We start from the raw sequence: 24092 nt of genomic DNA, 5'->3' as shown, positions 1-24092 counted from the left end.
AAAGACACACACACAAAAAGTAATAATAATAGCAAAAAAGTGGAGAGAATTTTCCAGGGAATACCAACGTGCCCAGTGTTATGGGCTAACTTGCATCTCCCCGGCCCCCACCCCCAGAATGCCTGTGTTAAAGTCCCAACTCCCATGACCTCAGCATGTGACTGTGTTTGGAGACAGGCCTTTAAAAATGTGAGGAAGCTTACGTCAGGACATATGGGCGGCTCTGGTCTGATCTGACTGGTGTCCTTATAAGAAGAGATTTGGACACACAAGAGACACCAGGGATTTTGAAAGGAGGAAACGCACGTAAAAAGGAAAGAAGGGAGCCATCGACAAGCCAAGGACAGAAGCCTTGGAAGAAACTAAATCTTCTGACAACTTCATTTTGGGTGTCTAGCTTCCCAAACTGGGAAAAATGAATTTCTGTTGTCTCAGCCGCTCAGATGTTTTGTTATGGCAGTCTTAGCAAATACACCCAACACATAGATTCTGCAACTTGTTATCATTTGGATATAGTTACTCTGTCCTCTGTCTATGTATCCATCTTATTTGGGGGATGGATTTCGAAATGACTTGCACATTCCCTGACCACTTTGAAGAGTAAACTCTTCAAAAGAGAAGGTAACCACACACACCCTCTCTGTGGCCAGGAGAGTCAAAGCAGCAGCTTAGACGGCAACCCTACTCGCGTGGGTTTACCAACCAGGAAAGTGGGACCCAAAGATGAGTGACGGTGAGGTTTGATTAGAGGCAAGGGGCTGGGTGTGGGGAATGCTCCGAGCCCCAATGGCTGGGACACATCTGCCATTTTTCTGGGATCCTCTGCTCCTCCTTGCCCATCAGTGGGGGTGGGATGGGGGAAAGGTCACCACTTTGTGTGAGTCACTGAATCTCCAGAAGGCTCCAGGGTCCAACATCTGGATTCAACTGATGTCTTCAATTCAAGACATCTGGCCAACCACCTACTGGCCCTCAGTCACCAAAGAGACTGTTGATGCTGATACACACTGTGTGGTTGTGGGGACCAAAGAAGGGTATCAAATGCTCACCAATTGTCCCATGATTGGTTGGCACCTCACCTTGAGTTGGGGTAATGCTATTTGTTGTGACAAAAAGCAACTTTGTTTAATCAAAATTTATTTCCTGCTCGCCCATGAGTTCAGTGCCCTTGCTGGGCGTGGCTGGCCTCCTTGCTGGTGTCCAGGGAAGCAGGCCCTTTCCATCCTGGCTCCAGCATCACCTAGGGCTGGAGTCCTCTGCATCCGGGCAGAGCCATTGGCGAGAAGAGTCATAGAGCCAAGTGTCCCCAGCTGCTCTCGCCATGGCGGGGGGTGGGGTGAGGGGGGAGCTGGGCAGCACTGCTGCTTCTCAGGGTCAGCTCTGGCCTGTGGAAGACACATCTGGGGGGCATGCCAGCCTTCTCCATACAACGCCATCTCTGAGGAGGTCCTGGGGCTGGGGTTAGGAGTGGAGAGAGCCTACCACCAGGGAAGGGCCAGGTTGGAGGAAAGCCTGATGCGCAAGAGCAGTGAGAAGAGCAGGAGGTGGAAGGGCAGTTTGATGTGAGCTGCCTCCAGGGCTGGGGAAGCCACCACCAGATCCACCTTCTCCCAGGGTTGCACAGGGATCCTGTTGAACTCTGGCCCAGGTTCTGTTCTAGCTGCATGGCCCAGACCAAGTGACCTGGCTTCTTTTCTGTAAATTGAGGACAATTATGCTGAGCACTCAATGGTATATCAATAGTAATGTGATAATTTGGAGGAAGAGCTGAGTCCAGTGTTGTCAGTGTTTCCTGACGAGGATTTTTTTTCTTGTTAGGGCTGTACTGCAACATATGGAAGTTCCCAGGCCAGGGGTCAATCAGAGCTACAGCTGCTGACCTACACCACAGCCACAGCATCGCCAGATCCTTAACCCACTGAGCAAGGCCAGGGATTGAACCTTGTCCTCATGGATACAAGCTGGGTTTGCTACTGCTGGGCCACGATGGGGAACTTCAGAAACGAATCTGACTGCTGAGGACACAGGTTTGATCCCTGGCCTCCCCCAGTGGGTTTAAGGATCCATCATTGCCGTGAGCTGTGGTGTAGGTCGCAGCCATGGTTCAGATCCTGTGATGCTGTGGCTGTGGTGTAGGCTGGTGGTTACAGCTCCAATTCGACCCCCTAGTCTGGGAACCTCCATATGCCATGGGTGTGGCCCTAAGAAGACTAAAAAAAAAAAAAAAAGAAAAAGAAAGACTACAAGAAAAATAGAATCTGTTGCAGGGCTTTCCTGTGTGCAAAATGTTGGGTCTGTGTCAAAGAAAAGTCATTCTCTCAACTGGTTGAGAGGGTAAGAATGACCTTGACCCTGCTGCCACAGATGGCAAGACTATCTCAAGAGGGGAGAGAGACTGGGCTCAGATCTGAATTACTTAGGAATAAGTGGAGATTTATAGTCAAGGAGCAGGTTCAGGGGCTTGGTGATGGAAAATCATCCAGAGGAGACATCGAGGGTTGGGGGGGGGGCACCCTGAAAAGCCACTTAACAGGATTCTTGCTGAGGGCAGGCCAGGTGATCAGATATCAAGGGTGGGGGGGAAGAATTTGATCAGATACCAAGGGTGGGGATTCTTTCTAAACTGACCTAGTAAGATTCTTGCTAAAACTGGATTCAGCAAGGCTGACAAGGTCAAGGCCTTGTGGAGAAACTGACCAACATTTGGTCCAGAAGAGAGTGTCTGGTGTTGAAAAGATAGAACCTGGCTCCTCCAGCCTAGTTCTCCACCCGCCCCGGTTTGGAGTTGGGATAGCAGCTTGGAAGTGCCCCAGGGCTCCTGGGACCTGGGCTCTGCCCCCAAACATGCAGGTGTCTTTGCCTCACAAAGGGAGCCACAGGTGCTGAGCTCCCCAGGCCACACAGTCTCTCTGGGCAGGAGGGGGTTGGAGGCAGGCAGGGGAAGATGCGAAGCAGACCCAGCTTGGGTGGGCTCAGCAGGGAACAGGCCTGCATGTGGCAGCAGTGGGGACAGGTGTGCTGGCCCAGCTCCCAGGGAGGCAGAATTCCAGAAGTGGTCTCCTGGCCTGGGTGATAAATCCCAGAGCTGCAATTAAAACCAAATCCTGTGAATGTGACACCTGCTGACATCTGCGGGAAGGCCCCAGAAACTTTTATTAGGGATTAGATTTTGCAGGCAGCTCTGCTGGGTGAACCGATGCTTGGGCCAAGGAAAGGCAGTTCAGCAGACTGGTTGCCTCAGGGACAAGGACTGCTCTCCAGAGGGAAGAGGGGAGAGTGGTCCCCTATCCTTGTCCAGGGTCCTCGTGATGGACAGTTTGTGTCTCAGGAGTCACTGCCCCCGGGAGAAGCCACAGCTAGAAAGGGCTTAGAGTGCATCTGGTCCAATGCTCCCATTTCACCTTTGGGAAAACTGAGGGCCAGAGCAGAAGTGAGTTGTCCAAGGTCACGGAGGTTACTAGCCACACCAGCACTGGAGACCAGGATGCCTAATTCCAGGCTGGCACAGCTGGCTGCAGGGGCCATCAAGGAGTGAGCACCCAGCCAGGTATTTGCCTTAAGGAACTTCAACTGTTAGTGCCTGGAGAAACAGAGATGGAGAGTGAGACAAAGTTAGCATTGGGGAGACAGAGAGACAGATGATGGGACTGAGGCAGGAATGAGAACGGCAGAAGGAGAGAGACGGAAAGAGACCCTGCTGAGCATGAGGCATTAGGTTCAGAGAAGAGATGCAGACACCTGAAGGGCTGGACAGGACCTCAGCCTCCTCCGTCCGGTCAGTTGCCTTCGTTTTGACAATAATGAAACCAAGTAGAGCCAGGTGGTTTACTCATATAAATGTTTTGAGAAATTTGATGCTGAATTATAAGAAAAAAATAAGTGCTTTGGGTGCTCAAGAAGTGGCAAAACTTCCAGCTTTGAGGGGTTTTGAAATGAGATTTGAAAAATGAAGAGCTGTGGGAACATGACCTAGCACTGGAGGATCTAGGTAAATGTAACACAAAAGACCTTTCTGCAACACCCTGGGGCTCAGGGCTGAGCACTCGTGCTGCCTTCCCTGATGTCTTGGACTCTGTGTTTCCATGAACAGAGGGAAAGTCCCCAGAGAAGGGACCGAGCCTCTCCTCTCTCCCTTCTCCCATCGTGGTACTAGCAGATCTTCTCTACTTTCAAAGCTTGGCACAAATGCCACCTCTTCCAGGAAGCTTTCCCTGATTTCTTATTTGTATCCCCTGCCACAACCAGCACCCATCACTTCCTCTTGAAATCCCTCCAGACATCTCTGTCCCATGTTAGCCACTTTGCTTTTTCCCCTTTGTACATGTTACAAAAAGCCTTGCTCTGATCCTCCCAACAAACTGACAAAGTGCATTCATTTCTCCATACCCACTCTACAGATGAAAAGGCTGAGACTGAGAGAGCAGTGAATAACTTCTTCAGGCCAGTAAGTGGCAAAACCAGGACTTCGGCCCAAGTTTGTCTGACTCCAGGGACTGTGTCTGGTCACTGTGTCTTGCAGGCATTTGGCACTTGCTCTCTGTGTATTTCTGGATGAATGAAACAGTAGTTGGATGAATGAATGAATGAATGAATGAATGAATACAAGAAGTATCTTTGCTTTTGAAGGCAAGAGCTCAGTGGGTCAGCAAGCTACAGCCTGCAGCCAAATCCAGCTTGCCTTCTATTTTTGTAAACAATGTTTCATTGCAACAAGCCCTACCCTTATTGTCTGTGGTTTCTTTCAGGCACAACAGCAGAGGCCGTGTGGCCCAGAGAACCTAAAACACTTACTACCTGGCTGTTTCCAGAAAAGGTTGAATGACTCTTGCTTGTGGTCTTTGCTAAATTAGTTAAAACAGCAATGCTTACTGCTTTTATGACCAGGAATATTGTGTGTTTGTGCAAATGCTTGTGCATTGGGTGCCTATAAAGTGTCTGACAGATTTCCATGTGTATCTGATATATATACGATTTAATCAGCTGACAGGGAAGCTTCATCTAAAAATGTTTGCCCCATGGGCCCTTCAGAAATACATATGTTATATGCCTATATAAGTTATAATGTGTATACATATGTACATTTCTATAATTTTATGTATATATATATATATATATATTTTTTTTAATCAAGTTTAGCTTTGTTGCCAGCACTTTGGCTCAGACATGGTGAAGCAACAAAGACCTTCCCTGGAGCAGAGGCCAGCAGACTCCCCCCACCCCACCTCCATCACAGTGGGGTGACTGTGAAGTTTGCCAGAAGGAAAAGAAGCCTGGTTGATGATTATCCTCTGTTCCCTTTCTGCCACAGGGGCAATCAGGTCCCAATCTCACCTCCTCCTCTGGGCACTCCCAGCATGCCCCCCAGTGCATCCTCCTGAGAGGCCAGAGTGCCGCCCCTCTGCTCCTGCTCCTGGGAGCTCAGGACTGGCCTCTGGACCCCTGGTATCTGGGATAGAAGCAACACCAAAGCAGGGATTGGCCAACTCCCCCTCCCCAGATGCCCAGCGGGCCAGGTGCTGGGAGTGCTGGGGGTGTGACGGATCTCAGCCTGCCTCCTGCCAGTGTCCCAGGGCCAGTCAGCCTGGGCTTTGCACACGATGACAGGCCCATCCTTCAGCCTCACTCATCTGTTTATCATTTCAGGACTGCTCTGTTACTCAGCTTGCTGCTTGGGTGAGTTGTATAATTTTGTGTGTGTGTGTACATGAATGTGGAAAAAAATCTCTTGGGAAGCAGACTCGTTCTGGAAGCTTTCAGCAAGCTTTACATCTTGACCGGTATTGGAATTGCAGTGGTGGAGTTGGTGGGGGTCTTGGCACGTATGCTCCTCTGTCTGTGTGTGTATGTGCCCCTCTTGTGACCTTCACTTGGGGGTGGCAGGCTGGCAGCTGCTGCTCCCCTGGCTCATGAAGCGGCATGGTTTCTGTGGTCTAGGGCCCCTGCTGGCAACGGGGGGATGAGACGTTCTCCATCACGCTCCAGGCTCGCTGGCTGGGGTCATGCGGCTCCAAGTTCCAGGGGCAAATGTCTTCTTTGCAGGCTGTGTCCTCACCTGCCCCCTCAGGCCTGCTCAGTCAAATCACAAGACAGCAAACTGCTAGCATCGTCTTTCAGAGAAGTTTAAATACCTTCAAGCTTTAAGATCGGAATTTGTCGATTTTCAAATGTTAAACCAATGTTGCACTCCTGGGGTAATCTCTTTTTAGTCATGATGTAGTATCCTTTTTTCTATGTTGCTTAGATTCTGTATCTCCAAGTATAAGGGATACTAGTAATTAGTTGTAATTTTTATTTGTTTCATAATATCGTTGTCAAGTTTTGGTATCAGAGTAAATGCTCTTCTCATAAAGCATGTTAGGAGGTATTCCTTTCTCCTCTATTTTCCAAAGAGTCTGTTTAAGATTGGTGTTATTTTTTTTAAACATTTCATAGAATTAACCAGTGAAATCATCTGGGTCTGGAGTTTTTTTGGGTTTTGTTGTTGTTGTTGTTTTTCTTTTTGTTTTTTAGGGCCGCACCTGAGGCATATGGAGTTTCCCAGACTAGGGGTCTAATGAGAGCTACAGCTGTCAGCCTACGCCAGAGCCACAGCAATGCCAAATCCAAGCCGCTGATCTGCAAGCTACACCACACATCATGGCAACGGCGTATCCTTAACCCACTGAGTGAGGCCAGGGATCGAACCCACAACCTCATGGTTCCTAGTCCATTTCTTTTCCGCTGCACCACGATGGGAACTCCAGGGTCTGGAGTTTCGAAGGAAACTTCTGATAACAAATTGAATTCTTTAATAAATACAGGGCTATTTGCAAAAAAAAAAAAAAAATTTGTTTATCAGGGTATGTGTGGTGTGAGTGGGGTTGAAAGAAAGTTTGGGGTACAGCCTTCCTTCCCTGAAATATGTGAATCAGGAAAAATGGGGCAAACTGTAGCCAGTTAAGGTGAGAACTTGGCTGTAGCTGAACCATCTGACTCACAGTCAGAACCCTTAGTGATGCATTGAGCATGTGCCTGTCATCTCAGCTCTCCTTGGGCTACTTCTAGCACAAGTTCCAACAGGCAGGGGTGACCCAAAGCAGAGAAGGAGGAAGTAAGACGTTGAGCACGAGCAGTTGCAGGGTCCTTAGTATGACTGTTCCTGAGAAGGCAGGATATTGATGTCACTTCTTTCCTTTGGTGCCTCCTCATGACGCATTCGCTTGACTTGACAGTGTACTACTTGCTGCCAAAAGAGGAGGCAGAATTTGCTGTAACATGGGTGGAACTAGAGACTCTCACACTACGTGAAGTAAGTCAGAGAGAGAAAGACAAATACCATATGATATCACTTATATCTGGAATCTAATATATGGCACAAATGAAACTACCTACACAAAAGAAACAAAAGAAACAAGTTCTCCAAGGACTTGGAGAACAGATGTGTGGTCGCCAAGAGGAATGGAGAGAGCGTGGGATGGACTGGGAGTTTGGGGTTAATAGATGCAAACTATTACATTCGGAGTGGATAAGCAATGAGATTTTGCTGTATAGCATAGGGAACTATATCTGATCACTTATGATGGAACTTGATGGAGGATAATGTGAGAGAAAGAATGTATGTATATATATGACTGGGTCACTTTGCTGTGCAGCAGAAATTGGAAATCAACTATAACAGAAAAAAAATCTTTTTAAAAAAAAGAGGAGGCAGAGACAGAAAAGGCTGTTACTAGGGCTCTCCTGATGGACTAGTCTAGCAAGTGAGAGATCCAGATGGATGCAGTGGTGATCCTGGGGTCATATGTGTAAAACAGGACTTTGAAGATGGTTCAGGTCAAACGCCTTGTGGTGCAGATGGGGAAACTGAGCCTCAGGTTGAAGGGAGTGGTGCCGAGGCCCATGGCCACTTGCACCTGGACTCACACTCTTTAATCCAAGTCCTTATGTTCCAAGAGTCTGTTCACATTCCAAGGATATGCCCAAGAGTCAAGTGGGTGTTTTGTCCAAAAAGGCAAAGACAGCATCAAGAGCAAACAAATAGACCAACAAAACCCACCAAACATTTGCCAAAAGCCTGCATTAGACTCAGCGTTTTTTCTACCCATGATGTGGCGCTGCTGTGGCCATGTGCAAATGACTTTGGTGTCTGTAAGTTGGGGCACCCATTCCCAAAATTCCATGGAGGTTGGCATTTCCAAGCCTCGGCCTGAGCCACATAGGGCACCCAGGTTTCTGCAGGCCCTGTACACACACACACACACACACACACACACACACACACACACACAATTTCCATTACAACAGAGCCTCTGGGGCTTTTCCAGGCTAGACCCAAGCTCAGACACGATTCCACAGAGGCAGCCCAGTCCATAGACTTGCAGGCCACTCGGATGACACCAAAATAGACTTGTGAAGTCCTGTCTTAGTGCCTGGGAGGGAGGGGCAGGGGGGGAGATGTTCCCAAACATGTCCACCTGATGGAAATATTCTGAGCTGGAATGAGCTGGAAATAAACTAGCCAGTGCTAAAAACAAACCTCTCCAGGGAGCTGGGGGGTGGGGGGCAGAAATAGATGGTCTTCACCTGCTGAAAATGAAGTTGGCCACGGGGGAGGGATGAAGGGGTGGGGAGGGGTGAACAACTCCGAAGCCTCGGTGGCAAGGGCAGCTGATAGTGTGTGTTCGCCAAGAGATCTCCAGTCTTCAGGAGGCAGGCAGGGAAAGCGTGGCTCTAAATGAGGCAGGGTCTTTAATCAGTGGAGGATGCATTGGGTGACGGCCGCAGGAGGCGCTGGGGCCATGTATGGCCTGGAAACAGAAATGGCGAGCAATGTCCCTTGGCTGGTGAACCTGCACCCTCCAGGTTCTTCTGCCTGGGAGAGGCCACAGGTGAAACGACCAGTCCACCCTTGCTCTCTGCTGGGGCCCCAGCTGTGGCTGCTCCTGTCGGCCCAAAGTCTCACAGAACGGCAGCCCACAGGGCCTCCCGCCTGTCTTCTCTTCTAGATGAGAACGAAGATGCAGTCATAGACTAGCCCTCGCTAGTCCAGAGCAGGGCCAGACTTGGCTTCCCCCTGGTCCCCCCTTCACCCTCACATAGAAAAAGCCCAAGTCCTGAAAAAGGAATAAAGCCTTTCTCAGCCTCTCTTACTGAGGCCCACAGTGCCCCTGGTGTGTGTCCTGCTTCATCACAACAAGGAAGCAGAGCCATCTGTGTTCAGCTGCAGGTGCATCTTGGTTGGAGCACATCGATATTTTACATCCCTCGCCTTCGTAGCACCTGACCTTTATTTCTGCACACATGCAGTCAGCATCCAGATCAACAGGAGGGACTCTGGAACCAGACTGCTGGCTTTGAATGCTGGCTCTGTCACTTACAAGTTGTATGACCTTGGGCAAATTGCTTCACCTCTTTGCCTCAGGTCACTGATCTGTAGAATGGGGATGATGATAAAAATAGTGGTAATAGGATGTGGCTCTCAGGGCTGCTCTGAGGATCCGGTGAATTTGTATGTGTGAAGCACTTATATGGTGCCTGGCATGGAGTGAATTTTTTCAGTTAGTTCAGCAAACATTTGCAGGATATCTAGTGTATGCCATAAGCTGTGCTAGACCCTAGGGATTAAAAATGAACTCCTGCCCTCCTGGGAAGCACAGCTGAGTCAGACAAATACAAGCAAACAGTTTCACCCTGTGGGTAAGAGGTAACATGGAGTAAACCCAGAGAAAACCTTGCTGGACCCCTCAAACATGGTCTGGGAATCAATGAAGGAAAGCTTCTTGGTGGAAGCAACCCCGAGCAGTTCTTGCTGTAGAGGAAAAGTCTCTATGACAGAGCTGGGTGTGGGAGCACAGCATGGGCTGGGAGCAGAGGGCAGGCATGGAAGCCACTTGGGGTCCACAGGCTGTGCCAACTACTGGCAGAGGCACGTTTGAGGCATCTCTCTGCCCTCATAGGGCCTAGCCCAGTGCCTGGCAAAACACAAGCTCAAATGAACAAAGGTCTAACATTAAATTTGGCCCTGCAGTCCAGGACCTTCTCTGGCTACTCTATCTTAAGCTCTGGCCACTGCTGCCCTGGTCTCCTGGATATATATCAAAATTGTCCTGAGACTGCTTCCTCTTTCACTCCTGCAGTCCCCTGGCTCCCAGTTTCTTTCTCTTCAGGGTGTTTGCGTGACCCACCCCCCTTTTTCCACAACAGTGCAGGCCCCGACAGGCCACCCCCATGCTCCCCGCCCACCTTTCCCCTACACCATCTTTTCTGGCACCATGTCGATCCTAATACACCTTCACTCAGCACCTTCTGTAGCTCCCTACTACGTTTTATGTTGTTGTTGTTTGTTTGTTTGTTTCCTTGCTTTTCAGGGCCACACTTGCAGCTCATGGAAATTTCCAGGCTAGGGGTTGAGTCCGAGCTGTAGCCACTGACCTATGCCACAGCCACAGCAACTCGGGATCTGAGCCACGTCTGCGACCTTACACCACAGTTCATGGCAACGCTGGATCCCTCACCCATTGAGTGAGGCCAGGGATCAAACCCGCGTCCTCACGGATACTAGTTGGATTTGTTTCTGCTGTGCCACAACGGGAACTCCTCTACTACATTTTGAATGAAGCCCAAAACCTTGGTGGGCCATCCAAAACTGCACAATCTAACCCCAAACTAACTTTCCAGGCTTCATGACTTCTATTCCTTTCCAGAGTCTTTGCTCCCATTACACCGACACCTTGAGACTCATGGCTTCTCTGCTCTATGTAACTTCTTTGGAGGGCCTGCCTGCCCTTGCCCGCGTCCAGAGAACCTTCTCCTGCAGCCTCATTAGAGCTGGCAGCACACAGATTCTGCTGATGACCGCATGGGGCTACATGCTGTCCCACTGACCTGTCACTCCAGGGGAGGACATCCAGGGCAGTCTGAGTCCCCATCTTAAGTATTTGAAACAAAAGCCACAGAGGGATGGTCCAGCCCAAAGAAATGCTAGAGGTGAAATTTTTGAGGTGAGACTGGGTCACCCATCGTGGGGTAAAAGGGTGAGTGAAGATGCAGAAGAAAAGGACAGGGTGAACAGATGCACAGAAGAGAGCATAGAAGGGGAGAGAGGAGCAGAGAGGGAGGGAGAGGTGTACCAGGAGTGTCGTGCCCCACCCTTTGCTGTCTTCCTTCCTGCTCTTCCTAGCAGTCATCAGCTTTTCTAGAAACCTCCCTTTTCGCCCACCTAAGCCGGTGTGAGTGGACTTCTACTTCTTGCCATCAAAGTGGCCTGAACAGAAGTTGTCTCTCCCTGCAGTTCCTCCCTCCCTCCCCAGGGGGAGCCTTCCTCCTTTCATCACCACTGCCACATGCCATGGCTCCCCACACCCCCCAGCCCTTCAAGGCCTAGCTCCAGTGCCTATGAATGCCCCAGACAGTTCCTGAGTCTGGAAGCCTTCCTTTCTGAATCTTCCCTGACCTTCTAGAACTAGCATGAATGCCACCTTCTCCAGAAAACCCCCCATATCCCTCCCAGCTGATTGTCACCTCTTCCTTGCTTCTTTGAATGCCCTCAGGTCCTTAACTTAACTGGCCTGGGAAGATGCTGGCTCGGGTGTGGGAACCAGATTCTGTGGACTGTTCATGGCCAAGCCAGTCTCCAAGTACGGAATTAGCCAACAGCTTCTAATGAGGCCGCTGGTTTTTTTCCTTTGTTTTTAGTTTATTTCTTATTTTTATCAAAGTATAGTTGATTTACAATGTTGTGTTAGATTCAGGTGGACAGCAAAGGACTCAGTTATACACACACATATTCTTTTTCAGATTCTTTTCCTTTAAAAGTTGTTACAAGATATTGAATATAATTCCCTGTGCTATACGGTAGGACCTTTTTGTTTATTTTAGATACAGTAGTTTGTATATGCTAATCCCATACTCCTAATTTATCTCCCCTTTCTCCTTTGGTAACTATATTTCTTTCCCATGTCTGTGCATCTGCTTCCATTTTGTAAATTAGTTCATTTGTGTAATTTTTTTAGATTCCACATATAAGTGATATCATATGAGGTTTATCTTTGATTTACTTCACTTAATATGATCATCACTAGGTCCATCCATGTTCTTGCAAATGGCATTATTTTATTCTTTTTTTATGGCTGAGTAATGTTCCATTATGTGTATGTGTGTGTGTGTGTGTGTGTGTGTGTATACACCACATCTTCTTTATTCCTGTTGATGGACATTTAGATTGTTTCCATGTCTTGGCTTTTGTATTTACAAAAAATATTCATAGTGCTTCTATGAACATTAAAATACATGCATTTTTTTTGAATTAGAATTTTCTTTGGATATATACACCCAGGGGTAGGATTGCTGGCAACTCTATTTTTAGTTTTTTAAGGAACTCTATGCTGTTTTCCATAGTGGCTGCACCAATTTGCATTCCCACCACCAATGTAAAAGTTTCCCTTTTACATCCTCTCCAGCATTTGTTATTTGTAAACTTTTTAATGATGGCCATTCTGACCCATGTGAGGTGGTACCTTACTGTAGTTTTGATTTGCATTTTCTCTAATAATTAGCGATGATGAGCATCTTTATATGTGCCTATTAGCCACCTGTACAACTTCTTTGGAGAAATGTCTTTAGGTCTTCTGTCCATTTTTTCGGTTTAATTGTTTGGTTTTTTTGTTATTGAGGTGTTTGTACATTTTGGAAAGTAAGCCTTTGTTGATTACATCATTTGCAAATATCTTCTCCCATCCCATAGGTTGTTTTTTAATTTTGTTGATGGTTTCCTTTGCTGTGCTAAAGCAGATTAGTTTGATTGGGTCTCATTTGTTTATTTTTGCTTTTATCTCTATTACCTTGGGAAACCGGTCTAAGAATACATTGCTACGATTTATGTTAGAGAATGTTTCATGGGGCCCCTTGGGAAAATTTCATTTTCAGTTGCCACAATGACTGGACTAGGAAGTTTCATGCAAAGTGTGGGACATGATCCTACATCAGGTTCCAGGGAGTTCCTGTCGTGGCTCAGTGGTTAACGAATCCGACTGGGAACCACGAGGTTACAGTTTGATCCCTGGCCTTGCTCAGTGGGTTAAGGATCTGGTGTTGCCGTGAGCTGTGGTGTAGGTCGCAGACTCGGCTTGGATCTGGCATTGCTGTGACTGTGGTATAGGCTGGCAGCTACAACTCTGATTTGACCCCTAGCCTGAGAACTTCCATATGCCGCAAGTGCAGCCCTAAAAAGAAAAAGAAAAAAAAAGAATGGTTCTATGTCCCACATGACTTTGAAAAGTCCCATGGAAGAGACATAACTTTTATAAGCATCTCACCTTTGAACATAATTTTGTTCCGCATCAACATTTGTTGAACTGCTATATATGAAACTATGTTTTCTGGGATTACAACTTCTGAGTAATGACTGTCTGGTTTAGATGAGATTTTACTCCGTGTTGTTTATCATTGGAGAAGATCATATCTCACAGCAGACACGTCCCCTGAAGCATCTGTGCTGCCAGTACTGCAGCCTATGTGTGCAGCTGCTGCACTGCAATCTCACGCACAGGCATTGAGCATCATCTTTTTTTTTTTTTTTTTTTTTTTGGATGTGCTTGGGCCTGACCACTTAAAATAAAAATACACAATTTTTAGGAGTTCCCTTCGTGGCGCAGTGGTTAACAAATCCGACTGGGAACCATGAGGTTGCAGTTCGATCCCTGGCCTTGCTCAGTGGGTTAAGGATCCAGCGTTGCCGTGAGCTGTGGTGTAGGTTGCAGATACGGCTCAGATCCCGCGTTGCTGTGGCTGTGGCTGTGGCCAGCAGCAACAGCTCTGATTAGACCCCTAGCCTGGGAACCTCTATATGCTGAAGTGGCCCTAGAAAAGGCAAAAAAACAAAAAAACAAAACAAAACAAAAAAAAAAACCACGCAATTTTTATATCATAAATCACTTTTCTGAGACCTCTCTTTTTATATTACATCCAGAGCATTATATTGATTTTTCAGTTGCATGGGTATGTGTATTATTGATTAATTTCATTTTAGGATAACAAAGGGGTCTTTAAAAATATTTCTTAACCAGCAGGGGTACTGGGGCTGAGGGGTCTGAGGACCATTGGCCCAGCCAGTGGGATGCTCCTCTGCCAGGTGTGAGGGTGCAGGTTTGTGCAGGCAGGCAATTCCCTGGGCCCTGGAGCTGACACAGGGAGCCCCACACTGGGTGCCTTCTGGGGAGCACCCACTAGTTGCCTAATGTCTAAGACAGCTTTTGGGACACAGTGGAAAGAGAAGGCACGCACTGGCCCTGGGGAGACGAGACTGAAAACTCTGTTCAGGGCCGAGAGGCATGTAGGGGGAAACCCGCCCATGTGCTGTGAGGTCAGAGGTTTGGAGAAGGGGTGGCATTGGGGGTACCACCATAAGGCCAAAGCTGGGAGCTGAAAAATTACAGCTTTAGGCAATTGTGGATCTTACTGTTGTGGATGTTCTAACACCGGTGCTTTGATGAACATGTATCCAATTTCCCATCAGTTAACAACTACAAGAGAATTGCTGAGATAGCGTATGTGCCTATATTCCGCTTTAGCAGACAATGCCAAGCAGTTTTCCAAAAAGTTTGAAGCAATTTTTACTCCCATCAGCCAGTGTATGAGAGTTCTGTTTGCTTCATAGCCTTGCCAAGGCTATTCATTTTAGCTATTCTGGTGGGTGTGTAGGAGTGTCAGCCACATGTCTAGCAGCAGCAGGAGGGATAGTCACACAATGGAACTCTATTCAGCCACACTGACGATGACAAACAACAACCAGGAGCCCCTCACTGACACTATGCTGAGCCACTATGAGGAACCCAAAAGGAACACGGGATTTCTCATGTATATAAAGTTCCTATAGAGCTACAAGGACTCCCCAGGGCTAGGAGTCAGGACAGGGAGCAGTGCAGACTGGATAGGAGCTTAAGGGGCTTCTAGAGGCCAGAGAGGTCTGTGTCTTGACCCTGGTGCCGGCTTCTAGGGAACATCCACTTTGTAGGAATCTACTGGGCTGTACGCCCAGTAGATCTGCGTCCTTTCTGCCAGGTGTGGCTGTAGCAGTGAATGTGAACTAACACTGAACACAGGCAGGTGATGGGGATGCTGTGAGGATCCAGGGCTGTCTCACACCTGTGTCTTGAGACATTAAACTGTAGCTCACTAGTAAGCGCATGTGCCACCAAATGTACGTAGGGTCTGGAGTCAAACCTGTTTGAAATCGTGGCTCTGGGGCTGATCAGCACCCCCTCCAGCCCTGCTCCCCTCCACCTCACCCGCCCCCAGGAAGAGTTCCTTCTGGGCACAGTATCAGAGTTGTTGACACTGCCTTCTCCCCGACTGTTGAGGGCCCATCACCAGTCTGTTTGAACTTGGCATTTCCTGTCCCATCTCCTAAGGGACCATCAGCGTCTGGAGAAGGAGCCCTGGACCTCAGGATGGTCAACAGTGGCCTCAGCATCAGCTCGTTTATGCAGTTAAGAGGGGGAGGGCCAGGTCAGTTCCAAGCAGGAGGTGTGCTCACATCCAAGAGGCTGCAAATCAGAGGTGGACGCCAGGCCGGGGGTGGGGGGTGGGGGTGGGGGGGAGTGGTCTCCCCAGGCACGGTGGGCAGCAAGAGACCCAGGCAGTGACCCCACACTAACCAGCAGTGGTTTTCTCTGAACAGCCCTTCCCGGTCTGGATCAGAGGAAGCGTGGTGGCCACAGAGCATGCTGCCTGCTGACCCCCCCACCGCCCCCTCTTTTCCCACCACCATTCTTCAGAGGGGGGCGAAGTCCGGTGAGTGCTTTAAGGCTTGTGAGAGAGCAGAGACACCTCCCCTCTGTGCAGCTCATCTGCTCCCCCACTGCTCGCTGGAGTGCCCCCAGAGTCTGTTCGGAGGGAAGCGGCTTTGGGCCCTCAGGCAGCAGGTGGAGCCCAGAATGGACACGAGCAGTTTCTGGTGCGTGTCGATTCTCCTTTAGTCTTAGAAGTTCAGGGCATTTTCCATTGTGCTTTGGAGCCACCTCTCTCACGGTCTTAAAACAGTGATGGAGGGGGATGCTTCTCAGCAGAAATTGGACTTGGCAAAGTGACCCATGCTCCCCAAAACAGTGAGGTGGTCTTCTATTAGCTTCTCAGACATGAATTTCCCCCTTTTTTTTTCTTCTCCCCAAGTGTTTGTGAAATTCCCTTACACAGCCAATGTCTAACCTAGACCATATCCATGAAGTGACACAGGGAACAGTCCTGTGAGAGGAAACAGAATCGGGTAAGAGAAGAAAGGTGAGGAAAGAGCAGGATTTGGGAAGCTGACCTAGAAGACAGTGGTCAGGGCATTCGAGGGACTAGAGATGCTCAGATCTTTCTAGAAGCACTTAGGCCTGCCCTGTCCTGTACAGTAGCCACTGGCCATATGTGGTTTCTGAGCTCTTTTAATGTGGCCAGTTCCAATTGAGAGGTGCTCTGAGGATAAAATACACAGTGGATGTATTTTATAAGAATGTAGAATATCTTAGTAATTTTTTTACGTTGGCTATACATTGAAATAATAATGTTTGGGATATATTGGGCAAAATAAAATACTTATTGAAATTAATTTCACTTGTTTCCTTCTACCTTTTTAATGTGGCTACCAGAAAATTTAAAACTACATAGGTAGCTCATATTGGTGGCTCATATTTTGTTTCTATCGGACAGTGCTGTCCCGGACATTGGATAAAGGGCCTCCAAGTGAGCTTCCCAACTCCATCCAGAGTGGCCATTATCTCTGGCCATAATCCATTCAAGCCCAGTTCATCTCAGAGCACACGAGAGAATGGAAACTGGAGGCCCAGAGGTCCTCTTCTTGGGATACCCACTGGGGTGTCAGGGGACTGCCCCCCTAGGGGGCTGGACTCTGGAATAGGTGGTGTGTCCAGAGTGGTGACCCATCTTCTGTCCCCCAAGTCTCCCCTGTAACCTGGGTTGCTTTGCCTTGAAGCTTCTCTCCCCAGATGTGAAGAATCTCATCCTGGAACTGGAAACCACGCAGCCTCCGTGTGTGCAAGGGTCGCTCAGCTCCCCTGGGCCCCCAGGCCCCCAGGTAGGTGCATCCCCCCCAGTCCTCCCCCACTGTCCTCTGTTCAGAGCAGTGGCATCCCTTTTAAGCTGCCATGGGCTTGTTTTCCTGCCCTGGGTCGCTCTAGCTCAGAGCCACAGGGACAGAACACTGGTTCTTCTTTGGGTGCTTCTACCTCCAGCCTTGATGTCCTTCTCTGCACAAGGGGGACAATAACTTCCCCGAAGTACTGGATTCTGGGCGGACTACATGAGCTGCTATTCCATAGATGGGCGTGGTTATTATAGCTGTCATCAGGCAAACATGTAATTCCACCTTTGTCACTCAGAGCTGTGCTGCTGACTCTGGGGACCGCACAGCCACCGCTGCTCTCCTGGAACACAGGGCGAACACTGTCCCCACGTGGAGGGAGATCTGAGGACCAGCTACAACTGTCCTTACCTGGGAGCTTGCTGGAAATGCAGAATCTCTTCCTCCCCTCTCCAACCCCCACATCAGGAACAGCGGGGTTTTTGGCTTATTTATTTATTTATTTATTTATTTATTTATTTATTTATTTATTTATTTTGTCTTCTTAGGACTGCACCCAGGGCATTGGAAGTTTCCAGGAAGCTAGGGGTCAAATCAGAGCTGTAGCTGCCGGCCTAAGCCACAGCCATAGCTACGCCAGATCTGAGCCACATTTGTTACCTACACCACAGCTCATGGAAACACTGGATCCTTAACCCGCTGAACCAGACCAGGGATCAAACCTGAGTCCTCGTGGGTACTAGTCAGATCTGTTACTGCTGAGCCACAATGGGAACTCCAGAATCAGCGTTTTAAAAGACTCCCCAGAGGGATCACCTCCACATCAAAGCTAGAGAAGCCTTGAACTGGGGAAAGCACAGTTGCCTGATAAATAATTCTAGCCCATTTCAAGAAATGGGGAAAACTGAGGCTTGGAAAAGAAAAAAGAAAAAAAAAAAAAAAGGAACTGAGACTCTCCTCCCCTCACACATAAAACAGAAGAAGAATTAAACCAAAGACGGTGTTTCCCAAACATTTTTCCACACTAGAACCCCCTGAGATGCCTGACCCCCTCGGGAATTGTAAAATACTCCCAGGGACTTCTAATGGGCTGGGGTCACTTGGACACGTCTCATAAATCCTGTTTCAGACAGGCTTTGTGTAGGGCGTGTTCATCTGCAGATCTTGGGGATGAAGTGGTGGCCTGGGGAGTTGATGGATTTCCTCTCTGCCATCCTGGGGAGCTTGGAAAACCGTTGGCCAACTGAGTGTTTCACAGGCGCATGAGCATAAGGCATCTATGTCCTGCTGTGGATGTGCCAAGCTTTAGTGTGGCCGGTACCGGAGTCCCTGAGCTGGACTCAGCCCCACTCCTGTGGCCAGGCTGTGGAACAAAAAAGCACTCTTTGCTTGCCCATACTCTTAACATCTTAAAACAGAAGACTTGTGTGGCAGCTGGTACCCAGAGATCCACCATGGGAATTTCTGTGTCAGCTGCTCCTGCATGCAGTACCTAACTTCCACTTTAGGGCCCCATGCAACACTTAACTTCCACCTCAGGGCCCCAGGAAAACTTCATAAGAGCAGCTGAAAAGATGTGAGGAGTGGTGAAGCATCCTGTTTTCAGCAAATAGTATTTCTTTTTTTTTTTTTTTTTGTCTTTCCTAGGGCCGAACTAGTGGCATATGGAGGTTCCCAGGCTAGGGGTCCAATTGGAGTTACAGCTGCCAGCCTACGCCAGAGCCCAGCAACGCAGGATCCAAGCCACGCCTGCGACCTACACCATAGCTCACGGCAACACCAGATCCTTAACCCACTGAGCAAGCCTAGGGAGCAAACCTGCAACCTCATGGTTCCTAGTTGGATTTGCTAACCACTGAGCCACAACGGGAACTCCCAGCAAATAGTACTTATTAAAAACTCTTTAGTTGCTCTCACCAAGCACTCAGGATGTTTCAGGCGAACCAAGGATTCCAGGGAGAAAATGAAAATCACAGAGGGCAGATGTGTGAGCATTGCCATAATGTGCCACTGGAAACAGCTCAGAGGAAGCGAGAAGAGCCTGGGATGGAGGGTACAGAGGGGCTTTCTGGTGGTGCCTGGGGCCCTGAGTCTGCAGAGAGAAGGAGGCCACTGAGGAGCTAGGGCACAGGAGGCCCTCCCAGGCCCACCTCCCTCCCTTCCCCTCCTGCCTATGTCTGATGTATGCTTGCTGCACTTCTTCTCTTGATTGTATAGGGCCCACCTGGCATTCCTGGCAAGATAGGACCAAAGGGAGAAAAGGTATGAGCCACCACTTTTTTCAACCCAGCTCTCCCTGGTCATCCCAGCCCATTTTCTGGGGCAGCTGCTGAGTGTCTTCTGGTTGAGATTTCCAAGCATGTGCTAATCCTACCTCAGGGGTGAGGGTGGGCTGCTGCAGGTGTGGGACCCCACCTTTGTATCTCAGCAGGGCCCCCTGACCTGGCCGGGGTGCTGTGGGCCACCAGGGAACCAAAGCCACTTGGGCATGCCCACTCATCAGCCCTGCTAAGCCCTCTGCTTCCAGAACTTTTTCTCCAAAGCAGCCTCTGCTCACCTGTCTTCTCCATCCACAGGGGGAGCTTGGCCGACCAGGAAGGAAGGTATGGTTCATGCTGTTCTGTTAGCATCGTGCGGGCAACTGTGTCTGTGTGCGTGAGTGCATTCCTGAGGTGGTGCACCATCTTTGTGCTTCCTCAGCCCCAATACCCAAGTGGCCAATGACGGCACTCCCAGCCTGGTGATGACAGTACCATTTTTCAGTCAGGAGCTGCAGCCTGCTATGGAAAACATTCAGACTTCTGCCAGAGGCTGCCGAGCCTGGCCAGATTCTCCCCAGCCTCAGGCCACCTCATCCTGCCTGTCCATCAGAGAAACCCTCCAAGGCCCCAACCAGCAGCATAAAATGACTCTCACTGTCAATTTGATTAAACTGGAATATAAAGTGTTGGACAGAAACAAATGGCTTTACTTTTTGGTCCAGCCAAAATAGATGGGAGTTAACTTCAGGTCACAGAGACTCTGAGTGAACCAAACACATGTTATTAAGACTCTCATTAGTGTCAGGAAGGAGTAGACCAGCCGCCACTTGCTGTGGTCAATGGATGCTGGCACTGAACTTGTAGGTCTTGGTGACATGGAAGGAGGGGCAAAACTTTGGCCAAGAAAAATGCCTAAGTTTCTAAATATAAAATAGTGTTTTCTCAGTTTAATCTTTTATTCAGATACTTTCACTATCAATAACAGCCTCAAACAGACTTTCGTAAGGCAAAGTTCCAACCCTTTAGGGCACAGCTGGCAAGTCCAGCCAAGGCCCAGCAGTCATCTGAAGCACAGGGCTAGGACAATTCTGGCAAGGCCTCCATGCTCGGAACTAATGAGGGCTGTGAGTGGTTAGTGATGTCTGCTGTGGATGAGGGAGGCAGGAACAGAAACTAGTGCACATGCCAGCATCTGTGATCTCTGAGTTGGCGCTGAGCCTGCCACGCCTCCAGCTGGGCTAGCTGAAACTAGCTGAATTAGCTAGCTGACATCAAGACAGACCCAGGTTGCTGCTCCCATGCTCTATTGCAGGTGCAGGGCACACTCTTCCATAGCTCCTTGGCTTACCTTGGGTTCCCTAGACACAGAGATAGAGATGGTTCATGCCATGTACCGGTGAATTAATGATTAATGGAGTTCTCTCAAGAGGAGACTGAGGGGAGAGGGGCCCAGATGGGGCAGGTGGTATCAGATGATATCCAGCTTTAGCCTGAGCCCTAAGGGAGCTCCGGAGTGAGCATGGCCCCAGAGAATTTGGCCCGCCTTGCCTTGATGTAAGGTGGCCGGGCTGGTGGCTACAGGAAGGGAGGCACATCAATTGTTGGGCAGCCTCAGCTCCCTATGGCAAACTCCCCAGGCGCAGATTGCAGGGAGGAATGTTGTCATAGGCAGGAAGATCCTGGGAGATGGGCACGCTGAGCAGGTGGGAAAGACCTTGAGGGAGTGCCAGTGGCCTCTGCTGCTGCTCCCCAGACCTAATCCCCTCCAGCTTACACTGCCTCCTTGGGGAGAACCTGCTTCCCAAACACAATTCTCTCCTGTCTACACTGCCTTCTTGGGGAGAACCTATTGGAATGTAGTTGACATTTGGGGTGAGTGAGTACAGGTGGTGATTCTTGAAGAACCAAGAAATTTAGATCCCTCCCCCACCACCTTCCGTTTCTTGAATAGAATAATCTTGGGTATGGCAATAATGTGATACCAAGGGCTTTAACTCATAGCCAGGTCGCCCACCTTTCTGGGCCATCAGTCTTTGGAGGGTGGGATGAGGGTCCTGGGGCCAAGCTTGGAGGCCACTACTCTCCTGTAGGCTGCAGAGACAAATCCTTGTTTTCTAAAGGAGGGAAACAAACCCAGCTGTCCTGACTTTTGTTCTCTGTCTTTGAAGGGCAGACCTGGCCCCCCAGGGGTTCCTGGCATGCCCGGGCCTGTCGGCTGGCCCGGCCCTGAAGGCCCTAGGGTAAGTGTGGCTGCTCTCAGGGCTCACTCGTGTGGCATCAGAACTGGAGGGGAGAAGGCGGCTCACCTGGCCCCGGCACATAGTCAGTGAAACTCACTTCCTCAAGATGAGGAGGAAAGCAAGAGATGGAGGGCTGTCCAGAGGCCCCCAAACACTTCTTCTTCCTTGGACCACAAGACCTTGGTCAGTCCCATAATTCTGCTCTTATGGGGGCAGAAATGAGGGCCTGTCACCCTCTTCCTAGGGGCCCTAGTCCTTCTTCATCCTGAGAATTAGCGTGCAATTCCTTGGCCCCTCTGAGATGACCCCAGAGGGGCTTGCATATGGAAAACTGCCCTGTCCTGCTCATCAGGCAGGAGGTGGAGGGTTGAGGGCACGGAAGTTGGCTGCTAGAACAATGAAAATCCTACATTCAGAGAGGGAGTGCCAAATGCTGGTGAAATCTCCTTTTTTGGACAGGATATAAAAGCTAACACTTCCACAGCCATGTCTTTGTTTATGTTCTTCTCACTTTGGTCATGCCCTATCAGGTGCAGAGGCCATGACTTAGAACTCTGACCTGTGGAAGATACAGGGTGGGCAGGTGAATGTCACTGCTCTGATTCAGTTACTGGCTGTATTTATTAAGAGAATAGACAATCGTTTTTCTCTTAGAAAAAGTTCTAAGGATATTTCTTTAAAAATCCACTGTTTAGAGCTGAGCCATCAAAAATTGGCAGTCATTCACCACATGTGATTATTGAGCCTTGAAATATGCCTAGTGCAACTGGAGAACTGATTTTTTTTTAATTTTAATTAAATTTGAATTTATAAACCTTTACTCAATTCAGTTATTCAAAGACAGGAATTCCCGACATGGCACAGCTGAAATGACTCTGACTAGGAACCATGATGTTTCGGGTTCCATCCCTGGCCTTGCTCAGTGGGTTGAGGATCCGGCCTTGCCGTGAGCTGTGATGTAGGTCGCAGATGGGGTTGGGATCTGGTGTTGCTGTGGTTGTGGTGTAGGCCGGTGGCTGTAGCTCAGATTAGACCCCTCGCCTGGGAACTTCCATATGCCATGGGTGCAGCCCTAAAAAGACAAAAAAAGACAAAAAAAACAAAAAACAAAAAACAAAAAAAAATCAGTATAAGTATTTTGGCCAACTTGAATATGTGAATCAGCTTTTCCTTTTCCTTTTTTTATTTTTTAACCACACCCACAGCATGTGGAAGTTTCTGGGTTAGGGATTAGACCCACACCACAGCAGCGACCCCCGCTACTGCAGTGACAATACAGGATCCCCCTGCTGCACCACAAGGCAACTCCCTGAATGTACTTTTTTAACTATAAATTTTATGAAATCTAAATACAGATCAAATGTTTTGGGTGAAAATTTAGCATCTGAGTTGAGGTGTGATTTAAATGCAAATTACACAACAGATTTCAAATATTTATTATGAAAAATAGAATGTAAAATTCTCATGAATAGTTTTTATATTGACGACGTGTTAAAATGACAGATTAAATTAATTAGAGTAAATAACATATGTTGTTAAAGTTAATTCCATCTGTTTAGTTTTACTTTTAATGTGCCTTGTAAAATAATTTAAAACGAAGTATGTGGCTCATCTTATATTTCTCCTGTTTAGTGCTGGTGAAAGATTTTTAGCACAGAGACACTGAAAGTTCCAACTGTAAACCATTCTGAGGGGTAACAGATCCCACCCATGAATCCATAGTTCACTCTGGATGTACACAGGGGATTGATGTTCACTCTGCTTGGCTGTAAACGTAGGAAAAGAATATATGGAAACATCTGAAAGGCTTTCCCTGTGCAAAGAGCAGAGCAGGTGTAGTTTTGGGGGGCTAGTACTTGTCCTTTGAGATGCCAGAGCCTGCATGAGGTCTCCTCCACCCTTACCCAACTCTCTCTAGGAGATCAAACATCAGTTCATTCACAATGTTAGTGAGCATTTAGTTTGGAGATCTGGTAAACTTGGACAATTTCATTCTATGTTTCATCTCAAATATGAGAATTAAGTGTGGAGTATGTGGTCTTGGGCTCCTGGGAGTGAGAAAGGAAGGGCTGGGTGTTCTCAGATTCACACACCAGCCCCAGTGTCCCCAGTTCCATCCTGATCCATGCCTATCCTGGCTCAGTTTCTCTAGGAAATGTCACTATAGGTCTTTTTTTTTTTTTCCTCTCTTCTGATTCCCACAGGGTGAAAAAGGTGACCTGGGTATGATGGGCTTGCCAGGGTCAAGAGGACCAATGGGCTCCAAGGTCAGTGTATTGGTGCAGATAGGTGTTCCCAGGTCTTCTCACTAAGGCTCTGGAGCAGCCGCTGTCTATAAAGATGGGGATGAGGTGGCTGCCTGCCCCAGGCAGGGGATTGTCACAGATGTTGGAGAGCCCAGTGCCAGACTGTGCTTATCTTTACCAGCCCTTTGGGGGTCATCATGACCTGGGATGCAGGGGCAGAGGGACACCATTCCTGCAGTCCTCTCGGGCAGTGTGGGTCAAGCCTCTGGATAGCAACAGCAGATGG

The 24092-nt window shown here is 48.6% G+C and overlaps 1 protein-coding gene across 5 annotated transcripts in view; it reads left to right on the top strand.

The window, feature by feature from the left end:
* COLQ (collagen like tail subunit of asymmetric acetylcholinesterase) overlaps positions 1 to 24092 on the top strand; it is an 80697-nt gene that overhangs the window by 15372 nt on the left and 41233 nt on the right. Inside the window, exons 1-8 of one of the 5 annotated variants that reach the window (XM_084991815.1) lie at positions 4746 to 4813; positions 5644 to 5673; positions 15656 to 15768; positions 16952 to 17053; positions 19277 to 19321; positions 19636 to 19662; positions 21489 to 21560; positions 23765 to 23827. In XM_084991815.1, the coding sequence (XP_084847941.1) occupies positions 21519 to 21560; positions 23765 to 23827 (105 nt within the window). In that variant the 5' untranslated portion in view covers positions 4746 to 4813; positions 5644 to 5673; positions 15656 to 15768; ... (2 more) ...; positions 19636 to 19662; positions 21489 to 21518. Of the gene's footprint in view, positions 1 to 4745; positions 4814 to 5400; positions 5514 to 5569; positions 5674 to 15391; positions 15484 to 15655; positions 15769 to 16951; positions 17054 to 19276; positions 19322 to 19635; positions 19663 to 21488; positions 21561 to 23764; positions 23828 to 24092 lie in introns of those variants that run through there. The other 4 variants (XM_084991813.1, XM_084991811.1, XM_084991812.1 and 1 more) reach the window with 4 other exon arrangements.

The sequence above is a fragment of the Sus scrofa genome, chromosome 13, assembly GCF_054392235.1.
Source record: "Sus scrofa isolate SSC_HxYL_T2T_F1_AM1 chromosome 13, Sscrofa_HxYL_maternal_Yorkshire_Landrace_v2.0, whole genome shotgun sequence".
Taxonomy (NCBI): Eukaryota; Metazoa; Chordata; class Mammalia; order Artiodactyla; family Suidae; genus Sus; species Sus scrofa.
Note: the sequence above shows the minus strand (reverse complement) of the source record. Positions and strands in the feature narration are given on the sequence as shown.